This window comes from Pseudopodoces humilis, chromosome 2 (assembly GCF_049639895.1).
Source record: "Pseudopodoces humilis isolate 2021_Gansu_Grassland_sample_001 chromosome 2, ASM4963989v1, whole genome shotgun sequence".
NCBI classification, from domain to species: domain Eukaryota; kingdom Metazoa; phylum Chordata; class Aves; order Passeriformes; family Paridae; genus Pseudopodoces; species Pseudopodoces humilis.
Genome location: NC_142201.1, coordinates 26,090,869 through 26,118,063, shown reverse-complemented (window position 1 = coordinate 26,118,063; position 27,195 = coordinate 26,090,869). Strand labels below are relative to the sequence as shown.

The window sequence follows — 27,195 nt, the reverse complement described above, 5'->3', positions numbered from 1 at the left end:
TCATAGTCAAAATCTTTTTTGCATTTATTCTATTTAATGCTTAATATCTGGTAAAATACAATAAATAATTTTCAGTTTAGGACAATTAGATGTTATGCTTAATAATAAAATGTTCAGAGAGGATGTAAAAATAAATTAATATCCTATTATTTAACTTCAATGACAAAGCAGGTCTCAGTTTTAGACAACTGAGAAATTTTCAGCCATGAAAGATAAATGAACATATCCTGCCCTTTCACAAACACACATCATTGAAACCAACAGAAGACACACACACACACACACACACACACACACACACATACACACGTGCCTGCCTTAGAGGGCAGAATTTGGCCTAGATCTTACAAAATGGTAGTTTGCAATTGACATTCATGTGAGTTTAATTTTTTAACAAATAAAACTGCAGAATGTTCATGTATCTTACATTTTCCAAATCCTGTTACTGCAACTTATATGAAACATTAGCATATAAAAAGTCATCACTGTACAACCACTGTTTTTTTGTCCAAAAGTCAGTGTCAGAACAACAAAAACCAGCTAATTAATTAAAACCAGATTTATTATTAATGTGCTGATGTTTGCATTAGTTGTCTTCTGTTTCAAGCACAAAGAATCTATTAAAACATAAAAGGCAAAAGTGGCTCAGAAAATGACAAACTCTCCAACAACATACTTGTAGCTTTACTAACACTTATCTGACACTATGGTTAATTGAAAACCAACGTAAACACCATGAGGCACAGATACCACTGGACATTCCTCACAACTGTGCAAACTGTGGGCCTCATCCTGCAAACACCACTGCCTCCAGAGCTTCGTCCCAGGGCAGGGCAGGTCCCACCGAGTCTGACTGCAACACCCTGCAGCAACCCCCGCCCCTGCCATTTGCAGGAAGGGGTCCTGTGGACCCTTATGTCATGCACCAGTACATGTAAAGTGCCTCAGATTTCCAACTGATGCAATTTTACATTTCATTTCTTTAGACTCAAAAAGATGATATAGCTTCTGTAAAGTCTTATATAAATATTCCCTAAAATTGTTAGAGTCTTCTATTTCAATGTAAATCTAGTAAAATACTTGAACTGCTCTTAAATTAGGCAGAGAGTACTTGAGCTGCTTTTTGTAAGAAAGGAACAATATTCCTTTGCTGTAAGATATTTTATATATCTCCAGTCACTCTTCCCTTTATTCTACAGAAAGTAAGAGGCAGAGCTATTATTATTTTGTTGATTCAATTGCCTGTGGAGTTCTGAAACAGCCCAATGGATCTTTTGTAATGATGCTGAATCTTAAATTCATTCCTTTTCACAAGCTTTTTCCCCCAGACTGTTTTATTCTGCTTCTTCGACCTTTTCAGAACTACCTCCGGCTGAATTATCTGCCTCACACTTTTTATCAAGAGCATCTTCAAAGGATTTCCCACTGCAGTCATAGGTTTTACTTGTAGGTCCCACATGTGTTCGGATGCGAGCTCCTGGCTGGTACAACTGCATGGCTGGACGATCCTGGAAGGAAGAAGATAATGGTTAATACTCTGAGAAACCCATGTGGGACACATATGTGTAATTTTGAAGTTTTGAATTTTTATGAAGAAAGTAGATTTTGTGTTAAATTACTTTACATTTCACAAGAACCAGGACAAAAAATTGAATGTAATGAAAGTTGACTGGGTATTCAATATCTAGCATTCACTATCTGTTGTTCATAACACTATTCTTGGGAGCCAAACATTTTGAATAAATGAAAAATGCTGTAAAGATTAAAGATCCTGTGATACTTTTGACATAAACAAGGAGAAATACTGCAGACAATTATCAAACATGATATTTACAAGTAAAAAAAAAGAAATCTTGCTACATTCACTAACATCAACTGAGAAGAACAATAGCCTGTACATTTGCAACTCTGCAGATGAATGTCAAATATTACATAAAAGCATAAAAATCCAAGACAGACCAGAGAACAGCTCAGCAGGTAGCAGCTAGAAAATTATCCTCAACTGATCATCAATCATTACCCAATCATTACCAGAATTTAAACATGCAATGCACATTTGAATTATATATATCAAATTAAAATTGCACAGTTATTGCTCCACTTCATCTTGCCTTCCATACTGGGTATGAGAGCAGGGGAATTTATGCACTGATAATAAACAAAGTACAATTTGAGCATGTGCAGGCTCTGTGAGTGACCCAATCATACACATGCTGCTCTGATCCTGAGAAAATGGAAGAAGGAGCCAGTTTACATAGAAAAGAGACCTCAAACCTGTAAATGGTGAAACCCTGCTTAAGAAGCCTTTTCCTGGTAAGGATATTTTACTTCCACATAATGTTATGAAGCAACAAAAGCTCACCAATACCTGAGCTTTCTGATCAGTCTTGTGTTAAGTTTAGCTAACAGACAGCAGTCTACTTAAAGACGGTGGCAGAGCATTGAAATTGTCCTCCATGAAACTACACCAATTTTCAATTGCCTTCATAATGTGAAGTAATTCTGGATTTTTGTTCTTTCATTCTTTTTTCTTATTCCAAATATGCATTTCCTCTTTTCTTTTCTTTTTCTTTCATCTTTTTTGACCCACTTGTCTTATTTACATTTACTTTTTTTCTCCTTCTCTTTAGACCAGATGTCAAGATTCACTACTGAGCCTTACGACTAGATTATTCTAGTTAGTGCTTTGCAATGTGGTAAGAAATGCATTTAAAACACTTGTATATTCCAAACAGCTGAATAAAAGTAGATCCTCTGAAAAGCAGTGCCCATTAGAAAGTTTACAACAAAGGGTCCAAATGACTTTTCCCTACCACATCCTCTGTAGCCTGCAGTTTGCATAAAAACTATCATGTTACTTACACTGAAATTTTCCCATTTTCTAATTAATTCCTACAAACTTCAGAAAAGGGTTCCATCTCTGACTAAAAATTTGTGTTGCCATTGTCAGTGCTATACCTAAGTTGTAAAACTGAGCCCCTAATCTCACCTATGTGATAAATACTCTAAAGAAAAAAGTCACCACACTGCAAAATACCTTATTGATGGTGCTTATTGTTTTAGGGAACAAATCTAGCATTTTAGTCCTAAATGTCTAATCCAGAGACTCAGCAAGCTACTAGAAGTGTGATGCAAAAACATAAAAAGCAGGCAGCTTCTTAACATTTGCCAAAAGTCCCCCAAGACCCACCATGCAGTTCCAAGGTTGGAGATCGATTTGACAGATTTCAAGATGAGCACAGCAAGAATCAAAAAATATTTTTCCCATCTTCCCATTTCTGAACTAGCCATTTTTCTGGCTGTTCTGCAGAAGAACGTAGAGCCACTGATGAGGAAAGTGGCTAATGTGTAAATGCAGATAAATCTTAGCCATCCTGCCCAGCTGACCTCTGCATAAAATAAACCCCAGAGCACACCAAGCTTTCTGTGTTTGCTCAGGATGACTTCCTTGACATGCACAGTGAGTCCACCTGAACTTGCTCCCTACACACTCCATGCAGACTCACACTGCATGGGACCAGTTTACTCTTGTCAGCCCTAGTCCATAGTACAGATTAGTCACTTGCTTTGAAAGAAGAGTTTCACATGAAGAATAAATTTCTACGCTATCAGTGTTTTGGTCAACTTTTGTGGAAAATCTAGGATCACGAGAGAGAGAGAGAGAGAATGGGGCTGATAGAGAGCCACATCCTGAAAAGACTCTGGCACATCCGTGAAATCAGCCAGCCTGAGAAAAACGATACCCATATCTCTGGAAGACAATAAAGGACAGCTCTACTACACACCCTGATACAGGCCCTGTTCACACTGGTTTTGCATCTGCTCTTCCCCTGACAACAGCTATGAGGATAGATTTATGCTGATGAAATGATGGCCCTTTCATACTGGCAGGTATGCAATACTGAAGAATCCATACATTCTGAATTAGCTATTTATTGAAGTCCTTATTGTTGCTCTACCAAGCAATGCCTGGCAAATCCATAATATAATTATTTTATGAGAGTAATGGAAGTACATTTTTAAAAGACTAACACACCACAGTTTTTAAATTTCATTACAGATCAGAAGTGTAACAATTTTTTAATACACTTATAAAATGTAAGGCTTCCAAGAATAGTATACTTAAAATGACAGGGTTGAAATGACGACAGAAAGTCTTCTATACATTGTGAATATAAAAAAGCCTGTAAACTTAACTTATTTTAACTGCTGTTGTCATTTGACAACAACCCAGAAAGAGATCTGGGTTTTACTGAAAAGGAGATAAAGAATTATTTTGAAAAAGTATCTTTATGCTGAATTTGCAGAAGCTGAAACCTGTGATCTTGAACCATATTTAGCTAATGAAAGATTATCCTAAATGAATAAAAGAACCTTATTTCTTATGCGCTCCTTTTTGGATGCCATGTCATCACACTTGTCCTCTTTACCCAGTTTGTCTACTGCCTCCACAGTGAAGCTGTAGTTGTAGTTCCCTTTCTTTCCTTTGTCTTGGTTGTATCCTTTCCCCCATTTCAGCTCTTCTTCACTCCTCCTCATAAACTTGTCAAACTCATAGTGAGTTCTATGCTTTCTGCCATCATCCAATCGATACCTTTGTCTTTCAGGTTCTTTTTCTCGAAATCTTCTCTCCAAATCTCTTTGCTCTTTGTCACTATCATTTTGTGACCTATGAGTATGTATAAAGAGAAAGAAAATCCAAGCAATTAACAGTAAAAAGGAGCAGATAAAAAAAGATACAAGTTGAACCCTTCTTTTGACTTCAGTAGTGTGTAGGTAAGCCATATGACAAGGTTTTCTTCTCATTATGAAGGGTTTATATGCTGAATGTCTCACCCATGCAAGTCCAGCCCTTGACCATGCATTCAGTTCAGAATAGCAGACAAAGCTTTACCAAGCTTTTGTTGACTGTTGTGGAAGACCCATTCTTCACCTTCCATCCCTCTCTGAAATCCTATCAATAGTTCCCCACATTAACACATGCTGCATTATTAGCTCTTGTAGCCTGGTGTTGAGATGAGTCATGCAAGTAAGTATTCCCTGAAACAGGAACATTCAGGATCTGAAGGAACTGTGCAGGTATCATGTATCAATTTTATGTCTCTGTAAAACAAAAATTATTTACTGACATCATAACTTGCAGAAGACATTTGTGAAAATAAATTCTTATGTTCCAGGATTTTGTTTATTGTGTCTCAAAGTAAGCTAGCCTGCCTTTGCATATTTTATTTTGGCAAAGACCACTACTTTACCACAACCTGATACTTAATTTCTGCTATGCTGTAAATGGTTTATATTATAAAGACTATTGGCAACATTTTGCTGCCTGCCTGCTAAAATACTCAGCTCTCTTATTCACTTCATTGTTCCAGTTCAGTAAATAGGTGTTTCTCTCATATGACCAAACTGCAAATAATGAAGAAAGATTACAAAATATACTGAACTTCAAAAGAAACAAATACAGGCAGGGTTTTTTTTTATTACATATTTATAAATACTTAAAATTGAAACAGCAAGTTACTTTTGACAGTCTCCTCATATTCTGGGAAACTGCAGATAGAATCAGAGAGGATGGAGATTTTTTAATGGTGTAGTGATCAAAAAGTGATATGATTCTCATTTAGAATTATTTAATACAAATAAAAGTATCTATATATATAACTTTTTTTTTCATACAAAATGTGAAAATTGTTAATATCTGTCATGAACTTGGGTATTAGTGGGGCTGCCAAAAGAGGGTCCCCATCTCAGGAAGAGCTGAAAGTCAGAGCAGAACTTGAATAAGAGGTAAGGTATTTAGCATTTTGCCAGACTGAAGTTGTGTCAGCACAACACATTCACCAAGTGGAAGCAACGTCCCAGCTGTCACAGACACCTGAACCAACCACAATTACACAGATCCTGTACCTGTAGCATGGATACATCTATATAAAATACTATGTTATCTCCCAAGGAGTATGTGGCTATAAGTTGCTTTGTTTCATGTTTAATATGCTATTCCAGAACCTAATTCCAAGTCCTAGCAAGGCTTGGGGCATGACCTTCCAAAGAGCCAAAAAGACTCCCTCAATTTGTTGCTGTAGTATTGCCTGGTACTAGTCTCTTCCCTTGTCTGCTACTGCTGTGGAGGAAGTGCTGTGTCTGAAGGCAGGCAGGTGACAGGGATACAAACTCCTGTTCAAAGAGTGGTTAAAGTAGATTCCCAAGATTCTGTCACAGTGAACAGGCAGACAAGAGTGCAAATGGCAGGGTAAGCAGTTTCAGTGTATAAGTAGAAGACAAAGTTACACAGTCAGAGAAACCAGAAATGAATGGAAATAAAGGGAATGGGAGCACACTTCTCTTCGGTATAGTTTCAAACCTGCATTTGACCATGTAACTTATGCACCTACTGAGATTTTGATTTGTGGTAGAAAGCTACTGCTACCAAACCTTTGACATGGTTTCAAACGGGCAATTCAGTCTCCTGCAGGTAGACTTTGCAGCTCCAGCTAATTACCCATTTCTGAGTCAGTGACAAAGTAGTTTCAGCTTTAAATCTCAATCCAGATGAAATAGCTCATAGCTTGCTATCTCTACCAACCAAAAATCAAGATGAAATCAGCACATGGAAACACAAAGTAATGCTTACTGTACTGTTTGCAGCCAAATGGATTCTGTTTTACATGAGCAAAATCTACATTAATACCTTATTAAACTTACAGGATCAATAGCAAACAATGTTACATGGCACCACCAAAAGTTTAATCCATAGAAAGCCAGGGAAGCAGTGGGTTCAGCATCCCCAGAAGTATTTAAAAGACATGTAGACATGGCAATTAAGGACATAGTTTATAAGGGCAGTTTGGCAGTGCTGGGTTAGGACTCGATGATCTTAAAGGTCCATTCCAACCTGAAAGATTCTATGAGTAGCAAACAACTGATTTTGCCCCTGAAAGTGTTTCTATTGAGCCTGTTCTGTTTCCTTTCTTGAAGACATCAACAAAGAAGTTGCTGAATATTTTCAGTTTCAATGGGACATGGAAGTTTTCAGGAACATTCAGAACATACATATTTTTCTTAGTTATTTATCTTACATATCTTAGGAGTAAATCCTGCTAGTGATGAGACTTACATGCCAAAGGACAAGAAAGAGAAACAACTGCTGAAAACACTTCTAAGATGAGTCATTTCTAGGCTACAGCAGTAATAGAACTGAGATATACGCCTCTTGCTCCTATCACTGCAAATGTAACACAAAAAAGGTAGTGGCAGACAGAGACAGCGTACTGCATGTATCTATCATAAGGCTTTCACTCATTTATTTTGCCATTGCCCCACTTACCTAATACATTCATATGTTTATTGCAGCCAGCCCATGTGTGAAGGAAAAGCATGGCATTGTGGCCAATTTAGTCTTTGCCATGAGTAATGGAAGAAGAGCCTTACCTGAGCTCTTGATGGAGAACAGGTAAAACAACAACAAAATTACTTGAATGACTTGAATTTTCATGCAGAAATCCTTTAAATCTGGGATTTCATAGCATTTCACTAATAACAAATTGCATCCACTAATATTGCCACCAGGTCAGTAAATTGTTATGAAACACCTTCTACCAAAACAACAGGAAAAGAGATTTACTCACACACAGAATGAAATTGGTTCTTTGGTGACAGAATATCTCATCAATACACCACTTACATTTAAGCCTTGCAATGAAAGCATTTAACATCTAAATTAAAGACGAAAAGATAAATATTACTTACTTTTCCTTAAGTTCTTTTAGTGAACTCTCCAAAGATTTGCATTTTATACTCCCAGATCCAGGTGACTTATCCCATTTGTTTTCCTCAGTGTCAGCTTCTTCACCTTTTTCTTTGTGCTTTTCACTGGCCAGTTCATCTCCTTTTTCAGGCTTCTTGAGAAGCTAAGAGATATTTGTTTATATTATGATGCATAATTATTCTCCTCTATTGTACAGACATTTTAACAAGTACTAAATATATCAGTAACCTGCTAAGCTTGGAGATACTTTATTTACATGCTAGGAATGTATTTTACAAAGTATGAAATTCATAGTAATTTTAAAAGGGCAGTTTACATTTGCTAAGGAGTGACAGTCATTAACAGGCATTCAACTGCACACTTTCAAATATGCTGAGAATACTGAAGAAAGCACTTACCTATTTTTCTGCAAGCACTTACCTACTCTTCTCTCCTGAGTTTTAAATATAAAGACATTATTATGGTCTATGGTTTCTTAGAAATCATGTAACAGAGCTCAAGGTAATTGCCCATAAAATAAGAAGCAGAACCGCTACAATACTACAAAGAGAGCAGGATTAATACTTTACTCCTTGAAATATTATATATAAAATGGGTGTCACATGAATCACTTAGGATAGACAGGCATGTAGAAGTAGGTGCTTAGTAAATCCTGACACAAATACAGATGAGGAAAAATGTGATATTAGCAGAAGAGAAGTCATTACATTTTCACCTTGAAGATTAGAATTTTCAAGAAGTCTGCTCCTTTCATAGCAACCTACACAGGGTTTCAGCAGTGTACAGTATTACAGGCATAATCTTCATAAAAGGACCAACTGTCTCAAATTATTACCCTAACATATGAATTCTAGGAAGAATATCTCAGTCTCCATTCCAGCATTTCATTTCTGAAATGAGCACAGGTTATTCTTTTCCAATATTTAAAACTTCTATAATGTTTCTCTCATGTAGTATTTTCCTTTTCTTTCAGAGACAGAAACAGCTTTTAGGGTCATATCACCACAGATATGTCATAAATACTAGGGCTTTTTGGGCAAGCAATTTTAGGTATTATGTTTTAAAGATTAAGTCCCTTCTCTTATGAACTTCTAGAGTATTTTTTTATGCCCAAATATAAAAAACATGTAATTCAGCTTTAGAATTTACTATTTTTACACTTTTAGGTGAAGGAAACTATTTTCCAAGAAGAAATGAGGAATGATGTCCACAATTCTGTGGCTTCTCACCACCACTAAATCTGAGTCAAGTTTGTGTGTTCTTGCTTTATGCTACAGATTCTTATACCAAATTTCCTTTTCAAAACAGCCTATAAAGCCTTTCCAGTAACAGGAAATTTTGTTTACATGAACAGTTTTATCTATGTCATAAGATGGTTTTATATGGTCTGACTTCATAGCACAAGATACACCCTCCTAAGTGATGTCATTACAATCCGTTCAGATTGTTGAAAGGCAGTGCAACCTGAAATTAGCAAGACTTCGCTATAACTTGGATAAAGCATGCAATTAAAATACATCAGTTCTGAGCATAAATGTAAATATGTATCTCTGCACAATGGCCAAATGAAGATTTGCATTATAGCAAGTGTTTCACAGAAACACAGAATCACAGAATGTTCTGAGTTAGAAGAGACCCATAAGGATCATTAAGTCCAGCTCTTAAGTGAATGGACCATATGGGGATCAAACCCACAATAATCTTCCAACAGGCTGGCACAGAACAATTTCTGTCAGATAATGCTAGCATAGAATGCAGCAGAGTTGTATGAAGATATCTGAGCTCCTTGCTGTAATTGCACCAGGACATCACAGTAAGGTAAGGTCATCAGTCACACTTTCAAACAACACTTGGTCAAAGCCCTACACAGCTCTCCCTTCCAGTCAAAACTGGTTTAGTGTCTCCACACTGTGTTACTGTACACTAAATAAATATTGAGATACCAAAGAACTTCTGGATAACTTCAAAAGAAGAATAATTTTTTTTTTTCATTGATCTCAGTTACCTTGATCCTTATTTCTTTTTCAGAAATCTTCTTTTGCTTCTCCACTTCTTTTCTTTTACGTCTTTCTTCTTCTCTGCGCTTCCTTTTCTCTTCCTCCCGCAAACGTTTCTTCTCCAATTCTCTCCGCCTTCGTTCTTCTCTTTTCTCTTCTCGTATTCTCTGAAGAGTTCAATAATGATTAATTGTAAATTGTCCAACAGAAAACCATATGAAACATAAATGTGGAACTTCAGGCAAAAGTCTGAACGTACCTGCTTTTCTAATTTTCTATTTTTAATATATTCCAAAAGGGGTGTTGTTCTTCTAGCTAAAACACAAAAAATTTGTGATATAGTGTTCAACTCCTAAAATGTACTCATTTTTTTACTTTAGTATTAACCCCCTTTTTCTAGCTTTATCTGAAAGGGAGCTAAATCATAGATAAACCTATTTGCTTCATGTATTTTTGAAGGCATTCCCATCACTCTGCTTTAGAAACACTTCATTGCTTTTTTGCTATTAGCATTAGAAGCAACAGAAAGACATTGCACGATTAATTGATGTTTAATTAAAGACCATATCCTCTCAGATCAAGAGAATGGCTTTTCTCTCTTGCTCATTGGTTATTTCACCAAAAAAAGAAAGAAATGTGCTCATAATCAATTCCTACTTTTTACTTTTGTACATGAAAACCTAGCTATATTGTTGTTCATATACAGCCCACATTACTGTAATCTCACATAGCACTTTTCAATCCCAGTTTTCAAAGTACATCATGAAGGAAACATTTTCAATCTCATATAACATTTTCATTTACCTGACATTTAGTGAATACTAATACCTTTCCATGGGAAAACAGGAGGAATAAGAGATAAGCAGTTTGTCCCAGGTTATGTAGCAAAGTATCAGCAGATCTTATAAAAAACTCTGGCTTCCCAAACTGCTAATTAAAGGTCTCATCTACTGGATCACACAGCCATTCTTCTATTACAGAGCTGTCTCCATGCTCTGAAATCAAGTCACCTGCTTGAACCATCCCCAAATTCTACAAAAACTTGGAGAACATCATCAAATTCTTTAACATGTTCCTTATCAAATTCTTTATTCATGACTGTCAGTATTGAACTCAGACTTCAATTCAGCCTGCACTTACAGCTGTGAGTAGTTACAACAAATTGTCAGTTTTAGATGTCCCAGAATAGAAAATGTTTACTACTTGAGATTGCTTTCCAGTTATGTACTGGGATTCACCCACAAACCATAGAAAAAAGTTCCCTATTGAAATGCATGACAAAATTTGAAAGAAAAAAAAAGAAGAAAAAAAAGAAGAAAAACTGAATTAAAAAAGATTTCCACAGATTTTAAATGTCATGGCCAAAAATCTAGACACAATTCATATCCCAAAAACATTTACATCTTTTTGCATTGAAAGTCAGATTATGCTGAGGGCAACCCATTCATTAATAACAAAACTTTATTACACAGTTACGAATAGGATGGCTGATAGGATTCACTGTTTCTTTTTAGCAAATATCAATGGTAGGAACCAACAACCAATGAAGCTTGCTTTGATATTTTCTTCCTTCTATCCCTAGATTTTCCATGCCTCCCCATCCTCCCCACCTGGCCATCATTTTTGACAAATTTTAGGTCCTCAGAGCCCCCTTCCAGTCCCTCTGATGTGAGTTTTGCCTCTCTGTCCTCCTCTCTAAGTTCCCCTGCCTGAGCAGTGGCTGTCTCTGGGCACCTTTACATGCTGAAAGAGATCACAAATTGTAACTAGAAGGTCTGGGGAAAGGATAAGCTGCACTGAGAGTTCAGAACCTAGTCATGACTAAGACTATAGTGCAAGAGGTTTAATGAGAAATTATAACTTGAAGTTCAAGGGAGAGAGGCAGACTGATGAATACTAGCAAAAGAGGGAGAAAAAAACAGTATTATCAAACTTGAATCTTACCCATCTTCTTTATGGGCCTTAGTACAAATACAAACCTAAGAGTATTTTCTTAAAATGTTTAACAATCTTTAAAAGAAAATAAATTACTAAATGAAGAGCTGTGTCAGCAAAACTTTACATTTCATCTTGCTGTCTACACACAAACCAGAAAAAACAGCTTATCTCTTTCATATGTCTCTGTCACACAGAAACTGATCAGCCAATGCATCTGGCATGATGCATAAAACATGTTGGTTTGCAGCAACTTTGCATGGAGAAATGCTGAGCATGTAAGGCTCAATTCTGCCAGCAAAGTCTTGGGCACATCCTTCATTGACATCAGTAGGAGTAACACCTTTGAAACCGGACACACAGCTAAACCCTTACATAAATTTACTATAAACATGCTACCTGCTGAAGAAATCTTTGGTTTTGTATTGATAGCAACGGGTAGAGCTTTGAATGACAGGAAAAAATAAAGCAATTAGTTTGCTTTCCTCTGATTTAACAGAATGAAACACTCAAAGTCTTAATGTAAAGTTGCCTTCAATTAATATTGTTATTCAGAAATCTGCAACTCTCAAGATTAATCATCTTCACATATAGAATATTTTTAAGTTAATAAATCTTCTTGAAATTGTAAGCTATTTGTAAATTGCAATGTTATTAAAATTTTTTACTGTCTTTGTTGTCAGATACCATGGAAGATTTGGGGTAAATAAAAATTATTGGGTGACTTCCCCATCTAAAACAGCAACAAACAAGTTTTATTGATTACAAAGTTATTGAAATGTCCATTTCCATTTCCTCTAAATTATTAGAGTTCCAAATCTCTCCAGTCAACTCTAAAACAGCAGTAACAAGTGACAGGAAAGGGGAAATAGCCTCAAGATGCAACTGAACAGGTTTATATTGAATACTAAGAAAAATTTCTTCACAAAAGACTGTCAAGCACTGTAACTGGCTGCCCAGGGAAATGGTGGAGTCGCTGTCCCTGGAGGTATTTAAAAGACGTACAGTCGTAGCATCTGGGGGCATGCTTTAGAGGTGGACTTGGCACTGTTGGAGTTAATGGTTAGAGCTAATGGTTGTACTTGATGTCCTTGAACAGCAAGTTTCCAACCTAAATGGTTCTGCGATTCTAATCAAAAGAGGTGGCCAGTTTTTCACTGTAAAGAAATTAACAGCAAAGGTCAATTTTTTTTTCCTACTCAAATGTCACACCTAGGGAAACACTGAGTGTTCTGCATGTTATCACTTGAAGATACATCAAAATTCCGTGTCATCCTGAAAACTGCATACTAGCACTGAAGATTTCAGTGCTCACCTTATTTAAAATTCCCCCCAGGACTGTGGAAGTCATGCTGCATGCATACAGAAAACAAGCTAATATCAGGGATCAGTGGTTAAATATTCAGCTATTTTGTATTTTAAAAATAAATCTTCCATCTCCTAATACATCTGAAAGTATTCAGAATTACTAAGGGCCTATTTCTGTATCCAGTGTGTGTACATGCAAAAGTTCAAGTGAAGCCAAGTGATTTCATGCATAGAGACTTAGATTTACTGCTACTACTTGCCTTGAAAGCAAATATTTAACTGTGGTAATATAAATCTGTTAGACTGAACAGGTCAGTTCTTGCAGGCAATATCATAAAGATATAAAAGTAAGATATTGAATATTCTCAATAATAAGAAAAATCAAGAAAACAGACCAATGAGTTCCCTTGTTTTGGCCTCAATCTCTCCCAAAAGAATCTCAGGATTGGCACAGATCTTCTCTTCATCAGCACAATAATTGTCTAAAAATTTCCTATATTCTGGATCTGTGAAGAAAAAATTTTGAATTATGTTAACACTTTGCAATGCATAACAGAAATTTTCCACTTTGATGTCAAGAAAAGATGTTTACCGTCTTCAATGCTCCCAGCTTTGGCATCTTTCTTCTTCAGCTTTTTTTTTGAAATCTTCTGGAATGGAGCAAACTCAACCACTGCAGGATATTCCAAACCTTAAAAGAAATCAATCCTTAATTTTTTGAGGGGGAGAAACATTCCCTATCTTCAAGATTTTCAAAACTCTTGAACACATGTTGGGAAGTCTTATGTGAAAACAAAACTAAATGTTTCTACAATTCACTCCTAAACTTCAAATTAAAAGTTACATGTAGAAGTATTTAAAAAAAAATATTATCTTTTATTTGGATATGCTGATAAGACTGTGAAAATGAGGATGACTACTGTTGCAAAATAATTCTTGCATTATTATTTATAGTTCCCTTTTAATTATTCACAGACATTGATTAGAAAAATATATCACAAAATCTCAATCTGACAAGTGATTAAGTACTATTGGGAAATCAATCTGAAACTGTTGAGTTGCTTTTCTAAGGTTTTGTTGCCTAAAAGCCTAAAAAATAAATAAATGCCAGGTAATATGCTGTAAAACAACAAAGCATCTCCTTTCAGAACCACAACTGTAAAACTCAACATGTAGAATTGTGTGAAACTCCTCTGTTTACGACGGACTGTGCAACTCCTGCCTGTGTTTACTGGCAGTGATTCTTTGCTTTGAGTTGTGCCTTAAATGCTGGCTTCTTCTTTGGACTGAAGCCAGAACCATGTGGATTTTGAATTTCACTTGGTTTCCACTTGCAGCAGGTTCAAGATTACACTTTGCTCAAGTTCACAGAAAACTTGTCTTCAGTCTGCTAGAACATTTGTTAACCTTACTGAACTTGCTAATCCTTGTTTCAGTTTTGGCCTCATAATGCAATGCTGCCACAAGCCTCACCAGAGAGCACTTCTGATTGCACCCTGGGCTCTTTAATTGTACAAGCAATCATGTCAAACTAGCCAACTGTGTCCAAGCTCAGTTTTGCAGTGTATTCTGGCTTCAGTCCAGCATAATATTGAAGAATGTGCTGAATTTAGCCAAAGTAAAATCTTAGCAGAATCATAAAAATAACTTCTTTCTAGCTTTTAATCGGAATTTTAAATCTGGGAAATGCTAACTGCTAGGAATGTGTTGTTCTTCATCTCTACAAAAATCATCCAAATCTGAGGGATATTAGAAGCAAATAAAATATCTTAGGTAGGAAATGCTGAAGAGGAATTCATTAATTTGACAGCTTCTTTACAGATCAGTTTCTACTAAGAGTAGGCAGGACTACTTTTCACAGGACCTCTGCAACACTGAGTGTACAGAATAAAAAATGTCTGTACAAGAGAGCCACAAATCTATGTTTATTTTACATAACCTATTCAATTTTTTACAGAAGGTATGTCTGAACGAGGCAAGGAACTGCTAAAGTTCTGCTAAACCACTTGTATTGATGGCAGCTTCATACTCGTGCAGGAGACCTGGATTTATCCACACCAACATTACAGACTTTTTCTTCACTGTTGGGCAAACATTTGTGGACTGAACATTTTAAAACTGGAAATCAATTTTGCCATTCTTGTTCTCAGAACTCAACTCAAGATGTCTGCAAAGGTCCTAAAATTTCAATCTCTACATGTCTTAAATGTGGGCAAGCAAAATATTGAAGGTTTCCTCTTGCTTTTTCAAAACATGAGTAAGTGGCAGAACTTTATCTCAGAAACACTGAAGAAACACATGCTCACAATGTGTTCAGTTACTACTGTAATGAATTGTGAAGCTTGCATAAGGTAATTTTCTTAGTATGATCTTGACAGTGCATTGCCTAAAGCACATAAAACATGCACACCACAGAGAAGCAAGACTGCATGGACAAATATATTTTGCACTTTATTATATTTTAAGTGATAAATGTTAATGTATTTTTATGTAATTAACTGCACAGTGAGGAAATAATGGCATAACTAGCAAAAAGGAAGCAAATTGATGCTCTAAAATGGTATATGTCCACATACACATTTAATATCTTACAAGTAATCCAACCTTTATTATCAATGAAGACATAGCCATCAAAGCGATCTCTAAAAAGAAGGATGTCCTCGGGATTTCTAAAGTTAATGTATGCTCTTGAGTAGAGATGAGGATAAAGGCTGCAACAAGAAACAATTTCATTTTCTGTTACTTATTATTCTTTTCAGGGCTAGGGAAAACATAAAACCAGAAGGATCATATTATAATCCTCATATTTGAGAAACTGCTACCTTAAGCAGCCTTTCTTTATTTTAGACATTTACATATCTAATTATATATATATCTGACAAAAAGTAACAGAACATCAGAGTTCTCTATGCAACTGTGAAATTTATTCTGAACTGACACAAATATTTCCAGTTTATTTTGCCCCCCTAAATTGCAGAGCATACATTTCCAGTTGTGCAGGATCAAAACTTTAATATTTCCCAATTCAAGAGATATGAGTAATAGCAGTGCTTTAGAGGAACTTCTCAGGCGTACTATGAAAAGTCTTGTGCCACTGAAACAGAAAAGGTTAAGTAAAAGACTGCAGTGAAGGGAAGCTTCCAGATTGTCACTGTATTTAAATAGATTTCTATCTTTAAGAAAGAATAAAAAACCTAAGAGTTGACAATATAATCCATTGAATTATACACAAATAAATAAACTCCATTGGACATTCATGTGTTATCAATGTACACGCAATGTCTAGTTGTGACCAACAGATGCTGTGAAAATCTAAAGGATTTCTAGCAAAAGAAACAGGTACTTAAAATAATTCTGATTCTTCAAGAATTCTTTGGCATAGATCCCACTCCATGGGAAAATGTTTAATGTGCCTGATAAAAACCTCAGGGCTGGCACACCACAACCATGATGAAACTGATTTAATGAATTGTAACCCATCAACTACGTTATTCTGAGCCATGGTATGTACATGCTTTAAACTCCTGCAACTGTTAATATATAAGTCAATTTGTCTTAAACTGACTTAATGAGGACTACATATTACATCAAGTTTTTGAACAAATTTTAACACATGCCCATATCTTTAAAATACTTATGTTCATAATTTCATTGTCACCAATGGCCTGTCTTCAAACCAACTCACCACTGGCACCAGGAGACAATAAATACACGCAGCTACAATTGCATTTCAATCCCACACCTCCTTCAAAATCAGATTTCACAATGAGTGAGAAAAAGCAAAAATATGGATTGGATCACAGGATCCATGCACGTGGCAACTCAAAGCAACACTACTCCCAAGTAACCTTTTCTGTTTAAAATATGCATCCATATGGATTCCACTTTCATTGTTATAACATAAAGAGCAGTGCTGTCAATCACCAATGGTTTTATGCACCCACCAATTTTGTGTTTGATCAGGTAGCCAGAAGAAAAAACAAAACCAAAACAACCTAGAGGGCTTTTTTCACTTAGATGCTTTGCAAATACCACCTATGAAGTGTTTCTACAGCTTGAAGAGGACAAACTATTTCCAAGGAAGAGAGGAAGACACATTTTATACCCATATATACCCAGTATATTTTGACATTCTAAGATGGGAAGAGCATTACATAAACTCTAAGTGGGTAACTGCAAAAAATGCCTGCTAGGGCATGGCCAGGGTAGAAAGATGCTATAGCATGGTTGTAGCTACCACCAGGATGCAAAGCAGATATAAAAAGACATATTCTACTCATCCATTTCAAAGAAGACAAAATTTAACACTTTTCATAATTACACTGAGTTAAAAACTGTATTTTAAATGTGTAAGTAAAGGAGGGAATTTTATTTTTGCAATCTAAAGCTGTACTGGAACCAATGTCTCTATGCTGCCTAATGGCTACAGCAGTAAAAATAGTCTCAGATAACTGAGGCTCCCATGAAGAAGGAAACTGCCTTCTCTTTCATTATCAACAGCACTATTCTTATGTTTCATGTGCTTTGAGGTTTAAATTAAATGAGGCCTGACATTAGACTGATATGATTGTACACTTGAAGTGCTAAACATTCATCAAACAAAACCAGGCATCTCAAGGGAGCACTGTTTTTTATTCCAATTATTATTCCCTGAGATTGAGGAACTGAGTTTTAGTCCCAAGTCTAAACAGCTACTTCACTGTTCTTTCCATCTTCAGCTTTTGTAAAATATTAAAACTTTCTGTAGATTAAAGACTGCTAATTCGACAAGGGTCCATTCCTACATTACTGTGGGTGCCTCAGGGCACAGCAAGCAGTTCATCATACAGTTGGATTTTATTTTTCCTGTAGGAACTTAGAACCTTATGGTCGGACATAATGTGAAACAGAACTGAAAATACAAAGGCTTGCTCCTTCCTTGTTTCCTTTAGCTGGTATATCAATGCCATCTCTTTCACCTGCTTTGGCAACATAATCTTTTCCTGGTACACAACATAATATTTCTCTAGTTTTTTCAGCTTAAACAGAGTATCTTTCAAACTGAGGAACATTTGATATGGTTATTAAACACTTATTAGTAAGAAAGAACTGAGTCTGTATAAACAGGACTCAGGAAAACAGATTTAGAATTCACCATGCAAGTAAGGGATCTAGTGTTGCTGCTATACATTATTAACATCTTCAAGAACTTCACAGGCATCAGCAGAAATATACAATATAGAAGCATGGTTGAGCACAGCAGGCTATTGATGAGCAGCACAATGACACAGCACTGTCTGTCCATTACTGTTGCTATGTGTCAGGGTAGAAGGCTGCACAAACAGAGCTGTGACAATACTTAGCCGCTGCAAGTTCCTTCTCTGATGGAGCCATCTCTACAGAAGAGTTGGTTCTCATATGCCTGAGTTAACTATCAGTGTGCTTAGTGCATAAAGCTCACCCAAGTGTTTCAAACCCTTGTCTTAGGCTTCTCACCCAGCAAAGTGTGCAGTATGCCTAAAAAAGTGAGTAAGATTAACATTCTAGGTGGGAAGCAAACTAAACCTCGCTAATTTGAAATACTTAGCACTGGCTTGCATATGTATCACTTTTATTCTAGGTTTCACACAGCTGACTTCCAGCAGCTACTCCCTACCCTGGATTATGTCTTGACCTATCCAGCATGGTCATGCAGGAAAGAATGCACAGGGCTTCATTGGGCTAAAGGCACTCTGAGGCCAACAACCCCTCCTAGGAAGAAGCACTCTTGCTTGACTTTTGTACTTAGTATTTAGCAGTTACTGGCTAAAATACTTTACTCCTCAGGATTTCGTCTTCCAGCTGAGTCTTACAGAAGGGCCAGTGAACTCTGTGTCTCCCTTTTTTGAGTATCTACCACCACAGATTTCATTCAGGATCTGAAATTCAGTTTTATCATCAGAGAGCTGGTTCCATTTTGCCATATGTTTGCTGTCTATAATGCTGCTTTTCCACACACAGTGTTTTGGACAGATGCACTGCACATGTCGACACTTGGAGCAATCTCTATGGAAAAAACCCAGACGAGTCTGAGTATACACATTTATTCATTCCAACACACTGTTTCTTTTGTTTTTTTCTGCTCTGCATTCAAGGGTATTCAATCTTCCAGGGTGCACTTATTCCTGTAGTCTATCATCTCCAAGTTCTTATTTTTCTAGCAACTTAAATAACAAACACATTCTAAATGTTTACTTCTTCTATGAAGTATCTTTCAACAAAACTGTATAAAAAGATTGATATACGGGAATGCAATTTTGAATAGCTATTCACAGTCTAAACAGGAACATATAAACTATAAAAACAGCAATCTCATCTTAGTAAAATACTTATCAACTAATGAACCATGGTGGGAATTTATAAAATATGTACTTACATGTATATAGAGCTCTACAACTAAATTTTGGAGTCAAATAACTGCTCCACCCATTCATACAGTAATTGATAACTCATCATCGACATTGTCAAGCTAAAATCCCCTGGCCTTCATCCTTGTCATCTTCTGCGGTCATTCACATAATGGGTGGAACTGGCACAATTTCAAATAAATTAAGTCTTTCCTTTTTACAGCTATAAATGAGGAGTTTGCCTGGCAGAGAAAGCAGAAACACTAGAGTTGTGTCAATCAAAGCCTGTCAATGATTTCACCCAGAACACAGTAATGGTTCGCTTGAAGCACTAAAGGCGCTGCCCCTTCAGGGCTGCAGTTCCTGGGTGCAATGCTATATCCTATAAAATGATGTTTATCTACAATAATCCTGAGCACAACATTGGGAAGAAGTTACAGAGGGAAGAGGAGGAGTGCTCTTTGGAAGAGCTTTATCACTGTCTGTGATACATGGCATGGCACTGACTATTTAAACTGTTTTCATGCGAGCAAAGCTTGTGTTCACATTCCTTTCATAACTTCACAACACTATCAACAATTCCTGGCACTCAGCACCAGTCCAGAGAGATGACCCAAAACCCTGAAAGGCCAGAGATCAATCACTTGACTAGTCGTTAGTCACATCTTTAGAATAGGCTCAGAAACCTTTACAAGCAGACAAAAAAGAAACTGTATCTGGAAAAAATAGTTAATATTTGAAGTCTGAGTACACAACAGTCTGTCAATAAGGCAGAGTTTTTATTATCATCTATAAACAGTATTTTGTTTGCATTTTGATGTCAATATTCAAGAGAAAATAAATGTAATGCAGTGAATCAGATGAATCTGAAAAATGAAGAAAACACAAGTCACTTTCTGAAATTATTTTACTGAAATGGATGTAACTGAAAAACTGAGAATGACATTAATTACATGAAATTTGAAAAAGTTTCATAGCTTGCCTATAATAGGACATTGTAGACTTAAAGATAACACTTAGAAGAATATTATAAAGATTACAAAAAAAGAGAAACTGGAGTTGATATGCATCTTTTTTTTGTTTTGTCCTCTAGAATGAATTATCTTGGAAATAAAGATGTAGAAACAGCTAGTTAGACCTCTCTAGTGCCCTTAACAACAACAGCTAACAGAGAATGCCAAGATAACGTTTATTAAAAAGAGAAAAATGTACCAATACTTCACCCAGTTCATAACTGCAATATCTGCAGCCTAGGAACTTCATAATACCAAATTTGTTGTGTTCAATAGGTTTTCATAGATAAATATTTGTCTAAATAAGTATTTGTCTAACTGTTCCTTACCCATTCTAACATCCATCAATCATGACAGGAATTTCTTGTAAGTTCTAAAATCTGAATGAGCTTAAACTTGTGATGTAGTTACACAGGATGTGGTTAAACTGAGATGTTACAGCTCTTAAGGAAACTTGTCTGCTTCTCCATCAAAGCATCTCTATGCCTCTTTCCCTTTCCAACAAACAGATCCTCTTCACTGAGTAGCTTCAACTCCTTCTCATTGGGTGATGTGACATTCCTTTTCATCTTCACCTGTTTTTGTTATCACTAAATTCTCTGGACTGCTTGCCCCTATGGACATGGTACAGGATCTAGAAAAAATCTATTCAGTGAAAGACAGAGAAAACATGCCCACCTTGTCCTGTAGCTTTTCCTGTTAGCTGGAATGACACGAAGACACATGCACATAGTTTGCTGAAATCTCATGAACTGTCCATAACATGACAGACTATGGCAATATAATGCTTTATACTCAAAAAGTGCTCTCTGCTGGGTAAGTGAAGACTGAGATTAACCTTGATTAACTTGATAACTTTTACTTTCTGAAAGTTTATTTTATATTCCTGAGTGGGTAATATAAAGAGATGACTCATAAAAAGATATACATGGGTACATGTAAGCATTTGAACAAAGGGGACGAAAGAGGCAAGGTGATCTTGAGCCAGTCAAAAGACAAATTATCAGCCAAGCCAACACTGCAGAATGGCAGTGAAATGCCCATGTACACTGTGTAGTTTGCTGGAAGAAGGTGTAGCCATACAAACCTGTTAAAGATAAACCCACTTTGAAAAAATACAGCTCTTGTCTGAAAACACATTTTTTGAAAAGCAGGATAAAGAAAAAAGGAGCGAGTACAAAACATTTCATGCTGAAAAATTCAAACTTAAATGAATTTTTTTTAACTGAGTTTAGATTTGTGAAAGCAGAAGAGAATAGCATGACAAATAACAGTGTGAGAGAAAAAAACAGTATCTTTCACTGGCAACACGTCACAGATGCAATTAAATGAATGAAAAGCAAGATTTTTGGGTAATCCAAATTTCATCACTTCTTTCATAGAAGAGGAAATGGAACTTGATATATGCAACTGTTGTCAGTGCTTTCTCTTTTCTAAAGAGGCCAACTCCCTAAATTCTTACGCAAACTTTTCTGGAAAATTAAAGTTGGAATTTTTTAAGCTGTTAATTGGCATTTGTGCATCTAAGCACAGTCAGAACTGACACTGGTCTTCAGGGAATTTTTGGTTTGCCTTTGGTATTTTCCCCTTATCAAATGAACAGCTGGGACAGAAACCTTAAAGAGGCCCATTTGGAAACAGAGATGAGAGAGTTCAGAAGAGCAATGTAAGGTACTACAAAGAATTCCAATCATAGTATGTTCTCATCTTTCCTCCCTTCATATCCTTTGCGGTTTTAACAAATAAGCTGAAGCACCTACTATTCAGTTGCTGCACTTATATGCCACTACCTAAGTCAGAAACTGTCATCATTTCTCTAAATAAACATTTATTTCTTCTTGACTGTGAAACTGACTCTGAAAGAAGCCCTAACTTCAGAATTTGGCCCACAATAAAGAGCCGAGATCTTTCTGTAGTCAGTGGAAAGAATCTTGAGTCAGTGGAGGGGTGATTCATCACACACTAAGATATGACAAGATGGATCTCATACTTCAGTTTTTCAGAACACATGAAGATTGAGCATACATGGTGTTTTGTTTCTTTTCTGGAAACTGATTTATTCAAAAGGGAATTGCATTTTACAACTGTGATACTGAGTAAATTATATAACTACACCAGCAATTCTGATTTAATTTAAATCAACCAGTATTTCTTCTTTTTCACTTTTGCACGAGACAAAAATAAATAAAAGTAAATTTTAAAAAAATTTCTATGAAACACAAAAAAACTCATGCAGGTAAAGAAAGTAACTCAAATGGAACTTCTGAAAACATTCTGTGATTGTTTATCCCAGACTGAATTTTGCTCACAGCAAATTAAGCAGGCTGTTACAACTTACCAATGACGGTAAAAGAAACATCAGGGTTTCAAACTACTTTATGCCCTATTCATATAAAAAAAAAACCAACTGTTTTAAAATCTCAGGTGTAAAGGAAAAGGGCAGGAATGCTATTGTCTCTGCATATACAGCCATCTTTCAGAAATATTTTTGAAGTAGACTGAACTTTTAAGGGACAATGACTCAAAACATTCCTCCTTTGTGGAGATGCCAGGGTGCTTGGTTGAGATGGAGCAGGTGAACTTTTATGTGTGTAATGGCTGAACTTCTGATCTGATAAGGCACAGGGTGAATGATGAGTTCAGGCTGTGAGTGAGATAGGAAGTGGATCTTGTGGAGAGGATTGTGCTCTTTGTCATGCTAAGTTGTGCCTCCTTGCACAAACCCCTGGGTTGTGGGGCTCCCTATTCTTCCCCCTTCTCCTGAGAAATGCCAGGGAATTCATGTGTGACCTGAGCATGTTCATCTCTGCTGATGGGACATAATGGGGCACAACTGACTCAAATGGGCTGCTAGGATGGGCAGCAGTGTTCACCTGAAGGCACCTCTGATCCACATTTTTACATTGAGTTCCCTGCTCCTGAGGAGGTACCTGGTTTATATTCACCTGAGCCTAAGTGAATATAGACCAAAGAGATGGTATGTTCCATCTTCTCCCCACCACTCATTCAGGACTTCCTCCCCACTCCTCCTGCCAGATCTGGATCCAAGACTGCACAGCAACCAAGTTTTATTGCAGAACCTATGGGTGGTGAGATCCCTCACACTCTTGTACTCTGTTTTTCTTTCTTTTCTCTTTCCTTTCATTTTTCCTTTCCTTTCCTTTCCTTTCCCCTTGTGTGTGTCCTTGTGTAATGTTGTTGCACTTTTATACTGCAACGCTTTCATGTTGTACTTCTATAGGTAATAACCACCAAAACAGCTCCATACCTGTTTTCCTTTGCAGCCACATTGTTCTATAATCAACCCTACATTGTTTATTTACAAATAGTGATCATTCAGCATTGTTTCACACTAATGTGCTCCCAGGGATCTAGTAACAAGAACCTGGGTTATACCCACCTTCTGAGGCAGGCCATAACAGTAACTCAACAAAAATAATAAGAAGAGGAAAAACATGTGATTTGGAATGTCCCAAATACCTTGTTTAGGTTTTCAGCACTTGAAAACCTACAGAAACAGTTCATCCTCACCTGGGATCAGCAGTGCAAAACTCAAAATAATCATGGGCAGGTAGAGGATGCAGCTGCTCCTCCAGTTGCTCCTTGGTTAGACAAGGAGGAAGCCTTCGAATAACCACCTGCATATATTAAAAAAAAAAATGGAGATTTATATTTGATCTAAATACTGTAGAAACAGATGGCATAAATTCCCAGATTCAGTTTCTGCAATTGTTTTAAAATTGTAGGATAAGTGACATATTCTGATGAACAGCCTGAGAACCATTGCAATTTAATCATCAATAACATAAAAAATAGATACTGATTACACAAAAATTTTAAAGTATCTCTAAAAACTGATTCAAACTAGCTTTTAAGTCTTGTTTCAGCAGTATTTTAGTGTAACAAGTCTCTGCGTCCAGTTGCTCTTGCCAGGGGTTTCAGGGTAGCCTCTGAGAGGATGCTGGGGCTGCCCAGTGTTAAGTGCAGCAAACTCCAGTGGATCCACCCCAGGGCACAGCTGAGCCCTTTAAGCCAAGACAGTGGTGACTCTGGGAAAGGTACTTTAGAATGGACAGGAAAGGCAGCACAGCAGTGGGTGAGACAGAGGAGTAAGGGCGGCAAAAAAATGTCAAAGACACCGGCCTACAGACAAAAAGGAAAGGAGAAGGAGGGGAGGAAGTCCTCCAAGTGCCAAAGCAGAGTCCCTTGAAAGAGATCATGGTGAGGGGCACACTGTTCCCCCATATGCCATGAAGAACTACAGTGGAGCAGACATCAACCTGCAGATAATGGAGGACCCCATGACACAGCAAGTGGAGATGCCCTGAAGGGTCCTACAGCCTGTGCAGAGGAGTCCACACTGGGTCAGGTTTATCCTGAAGGCCTACAGCCCATGAAGGAGACTCATGCTGAAGCAGGTCATGAACAACTACAGCACGTGGGAAGGACTTCTGCAGCACTTCATGAAGGACTCTATCCTGTTGTGTCTCTTGTCAGGTCCCCCATGCCGGAGAGGGGAAGGGTGTGAGGAAGAAGGAGCAGCAGAGAGGAACTGTTACGTCCTGTCTGCAACTCCCATTCCTCACCCTTCTGCAGTGCTTCCAGGTAGAGGAGGTTGAGCCTGGGAAGGAAGAGGGGAGGTGGAAAGGTTTTTTAGTTGCAATCTTTCTTTCTCAACAGTCTTCTTTAATTTTTAATTGGCCATGAAGTAAATAAATTCTATCCATGTTAGAAACATACCATATCCTGAGTTAGAAGGGACCCACAAGGAGCATTGAAGTCCTGCTCCTGGCCCTGCCCCAAGAATCACACCCTGTGCCTGAGAGCATTGGCCAAATATTTAGTGCCAGGCTTAGTGCTGACCATTTTCCCAGGGAACCTGTTCCAGTGCTGAACTGCCCTCTGGGTGAAGAACCTTTTTCTATATGCAACCTAAACCTCCCCAGATGCATTTTCATGCCATTCCTTTGCATCCTATCACTGGCCACCAGAGAGAAAGCATCACTGCCTGCCACTCAATCTTCCTTCGTGAGAAAGCTGTAAGAAGCTGCTATGAGGTCCTTCCTCAGCTGTGTCAGTTTTTCCTGTGATGACACTTTGTTTTTTCCATCATACCTTATTCCTGGGTCTTGCTGAGGGAGGAGTGCATGAGCACCTGGCTGGAGGTCAGCTACCCAGAGTCAATCCACCACACCCAGCTGAACTACCCAATAATAAAGGCCAGGAAGCTGTAGAAACAACTCTGGCTGAATGATGCCAGCACACAAAGCAGTAAAATGGCCATCAAGCTTTAGGCAATCTGTTTTAATTTCTGAGTAGTCTAATATCTGAATTTAACTTTACTGAGCTCTGAGTTACAGCAATTTTCAGTGATTCAGCTTTCCAAGTAAAAAAACCCCGTGAATAAATCAAATCTCACAGTACTCAAGGACTCACAGAATTGTCAGGGTTGGAAGTGATCTCTGGTCCAACCCCCCTGCCAAGGCAGTGTCACCTAGAGCAGGTGTCACAGGGACACGTCCAGGTGGGTTCTGAACATCTCCAGCCAGGCAGACACCGTGAAATCCCTGCACAACCTGCTACAGTCGGCAAGTATTATTTGAAAAGTGCTCGAATAAAGACGGATTAGAGAGATGTGCTCTTGCCCTTGACAGAAGGTGCTTAGCCACAGCAATAGCCATCCTCGACTTCACAATTAAAGGTGAAATGACTTCCAGCGCTGACGCTGGGGGTCTCCCAATACTCCAGGGAATGAACACCCTCATTCTGCAGATGAAGAAATACCCGTTATAAAAACACGAAGCTCCCGAGATCAGGCTCGGTCTGTCTCCTCACTGCAGCCTCCCTCCCATTCTCTTCTCATCTCCCACCAGAGCCGCCCCCGCCCCGATCCCCGCGCCCCCTCACTTTGCTCAGCGCCGTTTTCTTCTCCTCCCGCTGTTTCCCCGGCGCCGGGTGAAGCGGCGGCGGCGGCGGCAGCGGGGAAGGCGGGGAAGGCGGCGGCGGCTGTTTCGGCGGAGCGTCCGTGTCGCGGCGCGGCGACTCCTCCGGCAGCGGGGCGCCCATGGGCCCCGGCCCGGCCCGGCCCCAGCCCTGCCTCCCGCTCCGAGCGCATGCAGCCGCCGCGCCCGCAGCCGGGCGGAAACCTCGCGAGAACGGCCGCAGGGCCGGCGGGATCTCGCGAGGCTCCCCGCGCCAGCCCTTCCGAGGAGCGGCGGCGGCGGCTCCGTCCCGGCCCTCGTCCGTCGTGGAACTGCGCAGGGCTCCCACCGTGCCGTGCGAGGAGAAGACACTGAAAAGTGCCCATTTCCCTCCTCTCACGGTCTCGCCATAAGCTCGCGGGTGCCTTGGCACCCCGGCCTCAGAGCGGCTCGTAGGGCGGGAAGGGCACAGACACCGCGGGGGCTGTGTTATTTACAGTCTTCGGATGCAGGGTCTGAAGAGTATTCTGGGAAGAATGTAGTGGGCAAAAAGAAAAAAGACGTTACTTGGGTGAGGCCAGGACTTCTATGCCTGCAGGGAGGTTCTGTGATAATTAAGAAACAGTGCCTGCACTTCGGCAATGCGCCCCAGCCCCTGAGGCCACGCAGCAGGCAGGAGCTCTTCCAAACGATGCCTCCGGGCCTTTCTGCCTGGCTTCGTCAGGAACTGTGGTGATGATAGGCCAAGGGAGAGTGGGTACAAACTGAGAGAGGGGAAATTTAGGCTAGATGTTAGCAAGAAACTTACTGTGAGGATGGTGAGGCACTGGAATGGGTTGCCCAGGGAGATTGTGGATGCCCATCGCTGGCACTGGTCAAAGCCGTGTTGGA

At 38.4% G+C, this 27,195-nt stretch overlaps 1 protein-coding gene across 7 annotated transcripts; it reads right to left on the bottom strand.

The window, feature by feature from the left end:
• Positions 1 to 26,499, bottom strand: UPF3A (UPF3A regulator of nonsense mediated mRNA decay). Of its 7 annotated transcripts, none has more exons than XM_088051346.1 (11): positions 26,291 to 26,499; positions 24,970 to 25,004; positions 23,915 to 24,021; positions 15,610 to 15,716; positions 13,598 to 13,696; positions 13,401 to 13,511; positions 10,022 to 10,077; positions 9,771 to 9,929; positions 7,747 to 7,907; positions 4,375 to 4,669; positions 1 to 1,508 (listed from the first exon to the last, which is right to left on the bottom strand). In XM_088051346.1, exons 1-11 carry the CDS (start codon positions 26,496 to 26,498, stop codon positions 1,335 to 1,337), a joined length of 1,512 nt encoding a protein of 503 aa, XP_087907472.1. In that variant the 5' UTR covers position 26,499; the 3' UTR covers positions 1 to 1,334. The 7 variants fall into 7 exon arrangements, with proteins under 7 accessions (XP_087907472.1, XP_087907473.1, XP_087907475.1 ...); XM_088051347.1 differs by having other exon boundaries at positions 4,595 to 4,669; XM_088051348.1 differs by having other exon boundaries at positions 1,298 to 1,508; positions 4,431 to 4,669.
• Between the last annotated feature and the right edge of the window lie 696 nt (positions 26,500 to 27,195).

What these genes read in the sequence shown, in the direction of transcription:
- UPF3A (XM_088051346.1), bottom strand. Translation starts at nt 26,498, where the DNA reads ATGCGCTCGGAGCGGGAGGCAGGGCTGGGGCCGGGCCGGGCCGGGGCC. An exon ending in TTTTGCACTGCTGATCCCAG is followed by an intron (nt 15,717 to 23,914) that starts GTGAGGATGAAC and finishes TTCTTGTTGCAG; the next exon opens with CCTTTATCCTCATCTCTACT. An exon ending in AAAAAGAAATAAGGATCAAG is followed by an intron (nt 7,908 to 9,770) that starts GTAACTGAGATC and finishes AATATCTCTTAG; the next exon opens with CTTCTCAAGAAGCCTGAAAA.